Source organism: Mirounga angustirostris, unplaced genomic scaffold (genome assembly GCF_029215605.1).
Source record: "Mirounga angustirostris isolate CCGP_5_RB_7025 unplaced genomic scaffold, mMirAng1.0.hap1 SCAF_4, whole genome shotgun sequence".
NCBI classification, from domain to species: Eukaryota; Metazoa; Chordata; class Mammalia; order Carnivora; family Phocidae; genus Mirounga; species Mirounga angustirostris.
This window is the reverse complement of record NW_026991712.1, coordinates 172,745,879-172,752,694: the sequence shown is the minus strand read 5'-3', so window position 1 is coordinate 172,752,694 and position 6,816 is coordinate 172,745,879. Positions and strand designations below refer to the sequence as shown.

General features: G+C 46.8%; 1 protein-coding gene across 2 annotated transcripts; it reads left to right on the top strand.

Moving 5' to 3' along the window:
* Positions 1-16: 16 nt before the first annotated feature.
* RPL11 (ribosomal protein L11) lies at positions 17-6,207 on the top strand. Of its 2 annotated transcripts, none has more exons than XM_045898465.3 (6): positions 17-150; positions 943-1,093; positions 2,320-2,426; positions 2,830-2,961; positions 4,013-4,123; positions 4,559-6,207. In XM_045898465.3, the coding sequence occupies exons 1-6, from the start codon at positions 145-147 to the stop codon at positions 4,586-4,588; spliced, it is 537 nt and encodes a 178-aa protein (XP_045754421.1). In that variant the 5' UTR covers positions 17-144; the 3' UTR covers positions 4,589-6,207. The 2 variants fall into 2 exon arrangements, with proteins under 2 accessions (XP_045754421.1, XP_064445843.1); XM_064589773.1 differs by lacking the exon at positions 17-150 and adding an exon at positions 358-865.
* Positions 6,208-6,816: the final 609 nt, after the last annotated feature.

Genomic DNA, 6,816 nt, shown 5'->3' with positions numbered 1-6,816 from the left:
CCCACCGAGCCGACCCCGCGCTGCGCCGCGCCGCCCCCACCCCTTTTCCTCCGCCGCAGCTCTGGGTGTCCTGCGGAAAGAGCCCGCCTCCGCACCCATAAGGCCCTGGGCCGGAAGCTTCACTTCCTCTTCCTGTTCTCCACCATGGCGGTGAGTAGCTGATGCCTGGGTTTGCTTCCCTTCATCCGCCTTCATCCACGGCGGGCGAGGCCGCGGGAGCTGTCTCGTCCGCGGCCCGAGAAGAGGGGAGCCCGCAAGGCTGGCCGTGCCGAAAGTGGCAGAGCCATGCGGGCCGAGAGCGCAGAGCTGAACGTTGTCGCCTCCCCTTCCGCCCTCTTAGGAGCGGGCTCGGGGCAGCCGCTGGGAGGGCTCAGAAGCGCGGCCCGTAGGCTGCAGGGAGGGCGAGTGGAGCGAACGGAGGGGCTGGCACACGGTGTCCGGCCCTGTTACCCGTCCCGGGGACTTGAGACTTGCCGCGCGGGCTAGGGAGCCTCAGCTTGTTCCTCCGCTTGGGGAAGGCGCTAGCCTTCTGCCGCGGCCACCCGGCTGCTCCGGAATGGAATGGGGGCCGTCGCAGAACCACGTGACTCCCGTTTCCCCAGCCGTTTAAATTCTGTTTTCTCCCCGGTCGGCTTCATAGTGCGGACGCGCTCCGACACCTTACACGCTGAGCCCGGTGGGGTTCGTCCTCTGCCTGTAACTTTAACTCCCGATACCTGTCCTCGGTTTCTGATCGCCCATTCCGTGCGTGGAGGAGGAAACCAGATCCCGAGCTGTCTTCTGCCTTGGTGCCTCCCACACAAACGCCGTGATACTTTTTAAACCCTTTAGGGCTTTCGTTAGGAGCCAGGATGAGCAGAAATAGGTATGCTGTGTATGCTACTGCTGGCCTCGGGGCTGTGGCGGGGTTGTGTGTTGACTGCGGCGCTCCCCTTGTTGCAGCAGGATCAAGGTGAGAAGGAGAACCCCATGCGGGAACTTCGCATCCGCAAGCTCTGCCTCAACATCTGTGTGGGGGAGAGTGGAGACAGACTGACCCGGGCAGCCAAGGTGCTGGAGCAGCTCACAGGCCAGACGCCCGTGTTCTCCAAAGGTGAGTGGTGGCAGTCGGGGGAGGGGACCGGCGGCTGCGTATGCCTGCATTTTTCCTAATTTACCCGGCGTCCAGCCTGTTCAGTGCCCGTTTTGAAAGTGACAGTTGGTGTCCCTTAAAAGCATTACTTTCCTGAGCTACCCAAGAAGTATCTTCCTTTCAAGATTGGGTTTGGTGTTGGAATACCGGGTTTTTAAGTTAGCAGGAATTAAGCTAGGACTAGTCCCAAGTAGAGATTTTCCGGGGAGAGTTAGAAATGTTGGGAATGCAGTGAATGGTATTTGGCTTGATTCACATTTGGAATTTATAGGCTACAGTAAGAACAGAGCTGTGTGCCTGGACCAGCTGGGTTCAAATCCTGGTTCCATCATTTGCTAGTCTGACTTTGGCCTTTCTGGGTCTCAGCTTGGTTATTTACCTAAAGGGGATGATAATACTTAATAAGATTGTGAAGGATTAAATGGGTTCTATGAAGTGCCTGCTATATACCAAGCTCAGTGTAGATGCTACCATTGTTTTGTTGCCTTTTTTTTGTTTTTGAAGTTCCATTGCTTTAGGATAGTGGAATATGGCAAGTTCTTGGGTTCAGATCCTGCCTTTTATTACCAACTGTGATTTGGGGCAAGTTAACTTCCCAGAACTTCATCTGTAATATGAGGATACCATTACAATAACGCTTTAGAGAATCTTAGCTATTTTCAGTAATGTTTTGTTTTCTTTAGAACACAGTGATCCTATTTCTTTCTAGTGGCCTAGTCTGGCTGTGAACTTGGCCCATCCTGAGACTCCAACATTATGACTTTGAGCACTTTTTTTTTTTTAAGATTTTATTTATTTATTTGACAGAGAGCACAAGCAGGGGGAATGCAGGGAGAGGGAGAAGCAGGCTTCCCTGCTGAGCGGGGAGCCCGATACAGGGCTCCAGGGCTCAATCCCAGGACCCTGAGATCATGACCTGAGCCAAAGGCGGACGCCTAACCGACTGAGCCACCCAAGCGTCCCACTTCGAGCTCTTAATTGCCTAAGTATGACTGAGGACTTGGAAGTTGAAAAATATGTTTTCTGTGTTATGGATGAAACCAGATGTAGGTGACACTGGTTAGAACGCCACCGTTTGGGATGTGGGTAGATATTTAATGTCTCCTAGGAGTTATGAAGATGATCTGGGTAAGAGGTGAGTGCAGTGGGAGTGTGATACCTGACTCCTTGTTTACCCCTGCCTGCAGCTAGATACACGGTTAGATCCTTTGGTATCAGGAGAAATGAAAAGATTGCTGTCCACTGCACAGTCCGTGGGGCCAAGGCAGAAGAAATCCTGGAAAAAGGTCTAAAGGTGAGGCTGATCCCCTCATGGGATAATAATAAAGAGTGCCAACTTAACACAAGTACATAATAACAGTGGTGGTGGTTACACTTCATGTACTGTCTTTGGTGCCTTGGCTTTTTAATTTTTTTATTATTTTTTAATCTCTAAAGGGGGTTTCCTGCACTCAGCAAGGTTTAAACCATTCTTAATGATTTCTCTGGGTTTTTCCATGCCTTTTAAATGTTGGGAAAATTCTGTGAAATTCATCGTTGGGATGTGATTTGGTGTTGTGGGGAAATGATGAGATTTTGTTCAGGATCAAATTATATCGAATTGCATCTCTGGGGTGCTGAGTGTTGAGGACTAAGCTAGGAATTTGCGGGGGGATTTGAGTTGACGAGGAGTGTGATTGCTGCATTTTTCTCCTTAGGTGCGAGAGTATGAGTTAAGAAAAAATAACTTCTCTGATACTGGAAACTTTGGCTTTGGGATCCAGGAGCACATCGATCTGGGGATCAAATATGACCCTAGCATTGGTATCTACGGCCTGGACTTCTACGTGGTATGAATATTTAATCTTCTATTCTTGGCATGTGAGGAGAGTGGATCTGCTACTCCTTTGTGTGTGCTATCTTGATGTTCAGGTGTTGGATTAAAGCTTTGAGTGTTGTCTGCCTTTGTGTTCTGCCCCTTGGGAAGATGTGCCTCGTTTGTGGCAGGGATCAGGATACAGCACTGAACTAGATGGACAAGATCCTGCTATTGCGAACCTTATAGTCTAGGATCTAGCAAGCACCAATATGGCTTAGAGGTGGAAGAAGGAACTCTTCCACCCACTGTATTGAAAGTTTGAGAGAGTTCTGGTGCTGTATTTGGTGTGTGGGTTGGCCGGACTGAGGCCGCTCTTTTCCCAGCTCCTTCCCTTAGACCTTGGGGATAGAGTGGCTTCCATCCAGAGGATGGAAGTTTGGTGAGTTTGGTGATGTGGCTGTTTGCTCAGTCAGGATAGTAGGGATTTCAGTGTAGAAATGACCATTTGTGTTACTACATGTCTGTCCAACCATGAAACCACACAGCAAAAAGCAGAAGTCCTGATTAGTGTGGAACCTGAGTCATGGCAGCACCCTCATTAGATTTGAGTATCCAAATACTAAGGAGAATTAGGTGCTCACAGGGAGTTTGGGAACAGCAAGCCTTTAAGAAGCACTTTTGAACTAAAGCAGAAGAGAAGAATAACTATTTCTTTGTGCTTCTCAGAATCTTAAGTTTTCTAAAATGCACATACTATAGTAAGATTTTTTTTTTTTAACATTACTTTAAAAATGCACTTTGGAGACTGGGGAGCCATGAGGGAGAATCCTTAGCTACCATTGGAAGTTGGGCAGGGAGGGGGGAGGTACTGTAAGTTCCAGCCTCCAGAGCAGACCTATAGTGTGGTATGTTGTCCAGGATGCTGCTAACCAGTTTATCAGACCCTGAGATCATGGGTCTCTTGCTCTGGAAATCATTGGGCTACCACGTGACTCTTGAAGATCAATCTCCAATGTGTGAGTCTTGTCCGTCTACTCTTGACTGTGAGCTGGCTAGGTGACTGTTGGTTATTCCTGGGACAGGTGCTGGGTAGGCCAGGTTTCAGCATCGCAGACAAGAAGCGCAGGACAGGCTGCATTGGGGCCAAACACAGAATCAGCAAAGAGGAGGCCATGCGCTGGTTCCAGCAGAAGGTAAAGCTGATTTATCTCAGGTGACCTGGTGGAATGTGGTGTTGGTGAATAGAGTTGGGATTTGGGGGTGCAAAATCCCGCACCATTTGGTGGGTAGTTTCTTTAAAGATAGAGTATTTGGGCACCTTGGCAAATGTGGGTTTCCAGGGTTGGTGGTTTGAACACCCAGAGTCAGGCTTTCTCCCCACCGCCATACATGCAGGTAGAGGAAGGGGAGGAATATGGCTTTAATAAGAGCCCCCTTTTCTCAAGGTATAGTGCAGTTCAGCACAGTGTAGCAGTTGTTAAAACTGGCCAGTTTCCTGTTTAGTCCAGAAGGAATGTGGGGTTCAGAGCTGAATTCACATATCAGATGTGAATTCTCAAACGTTAGCCATTGCTGCCATCTTTGCTGTTGCCTCCTGTTGTGAAAAAATAAAATCTCTTCTCTTTCAGTATGATGGGATCATCCTTCCTGGCAAATAAATTCCCGTTTCTATCCAAAAGGCCAATAAAAACTTTTCAGTGAAATGTATATTACTGTTGTGTGTTCTGTGAAAGGAGCCTGGCCATATTCAAGTCCCTGGACCTCAAGCCACTTAAAGCTTCGATGGGAATAGCTGGTAACGACCCTGTCGTCCTCTGGATGCCAGTGTTTCCTGGCAGATTGAAGCCTGAGCTTCGCAGCATTGCCTGTGCTCCCCACACCCTTGTGGTTAGGCTGTGGTGGTGCAGTAGTCACATGGAAACTGATTTTAGAGGGGAGGGTATGATTGGGCCTGGGGTTTGAATATAGAGCTTTGGTGATAGGTGAAGGTGGGGTGCAGTGTTCCCATGTTCCAGGAGGCTCCCCTCTCTTCACTAATTCTAGAGATTATAGCAGCACTCGTGTCTGATGAAGGGAGTCACAGGCTTTGGTGTGTCATGTTTGGGATTAAATTTTGGTTTAACTGTTCAGACGCCATTTTCCTTTAAAATGAGAATGTATAGTAGGGTTGTTGAGGCAATTTATAAGCCTAGAAGAGAATGGTCTTTGAGGCAAATTGCCTGGATTTGATTCCCTGACCTGCTTTTTATCTGATATGTAACCTTAAATAAGTTAATCTCTGCCTCAGTTTCTCCTCTGTATCATGGAGGCAAGTGATAGCCCTCAGAAGGTTAATACTTGCAGAATACTTAGACTTGGACCAGGCACATAGTGCTCAAAAGGGGTTAATTTTGTATTTTGGTACATGAGAAATGTTACTCTTACCAGTTTGCTCTTCCTTTGGTGTGAAAGTAGAACTTTCTTGCCTTTTCTTGTCACTGAACCAGTGACATTCAAAAGCCACCATTTCTCTGGCCGTTAGACACAGTAGTTGGCCAATGGTTAATAGTTTTCAGTGTAGTTTACAGTTTGAGCACATGTTAATTCAGTTCAATTTACCCACTTGTGACTAATGAGTTCAGTTTTTCTTGGGCCACCTTTTCACTGCCGTTAAATGGTTCTCTTAATTTGTTAGCTACCTTTGTAGTTATTTTAAAACCCAGAAATCTCTTTGGTGTGCCTTCCTTATTATGGGAATATGACATTTTTGTCTTCCTGATAATAAAGTCTTAGCCAGTGAGATCAGATACAGTTGGTTAAAGAGGAGAATCCTGGAATGTATTACCATGTACTTTTTGTTTCACTTAAAATATTAGTGTGCATTCACTTTCCAGGCTGACTGTAGGGCCAGGACTATCACGTTATAAACAGGGAAAGTTGTGAAGGAGTGATTCTTGTTCAGCTTCATTGGGGGGGGGGGGGTGACTTGTCTTAACTTCTATAATTACAGTAACAACTACAACTGGAGTATACACATGAGAACAAATTGTTGGTGAAGATACATAATTTGTGTTGGTGGGTGCTAGCTGCTGTGGGGAGTCAGTATATTGTACAGAGGAGACCGCGTTATGCTCGTTTTGTTTAAAGCATTTCAGAACTATGAAGTGTAGAAAGTGAAGGGCCCTCGAATACAATCACTGGCCTTCTGTACTTTACTGTTAGCCGTTTGCTGTTACCTGTATGTTTTTATGTTTGTGTTCCTGTTTAATTTTAACAATATAAACCTGTCCACCTTTCATTTGGTTCTGCCATGTTGTGTATTCAGTTGAGTTGACTCCCCATTTTTAAAAGTAAACTGCCTGAGCTCTTGGCATAGTAGAAAAAGGACTCTTGGGAGTTTGGTGATCTGACTGGATTTTAGTCCTACCTCTCAGATAGTCTGGTGAGTTCTGAAACATGTTGGGGCCTAGAGCAAATGGGGAGACTTCCCTAACCAGATTAGAGTGGTCAGGGCCAGGAAAGCTTGCCTCCTGCCCTGGTTAGAAGCATGGGTTCCAAACAGATGTCACACTGGTGTCTGAAGTACATTTGTTTTGACATCCATTCACTTGCTACAAAGTGGTTACAGTCACCTGGGGGTTTGTTACTATTGGGCCTCAACCTCAGATCTACTGAATTAGAATCTGCCTTTTAACGAGATCCATGGGTGGTTTGTGTACACACACTAAAGCCTAGAAAGTACCCATAAACTAATGCCAAAATGGGGGGAAGACCCAATACCTAAGGAGATTTCTTTAATAAATTTAGCTTTGTGAAGTTCTTGCTGTGTGGTTGTTTTTCTCATTACTTCAGCTGCTCTCCATGAAAACTTAGATCAATGTTAGGTCACCCTCTGCCCCCATGTCAC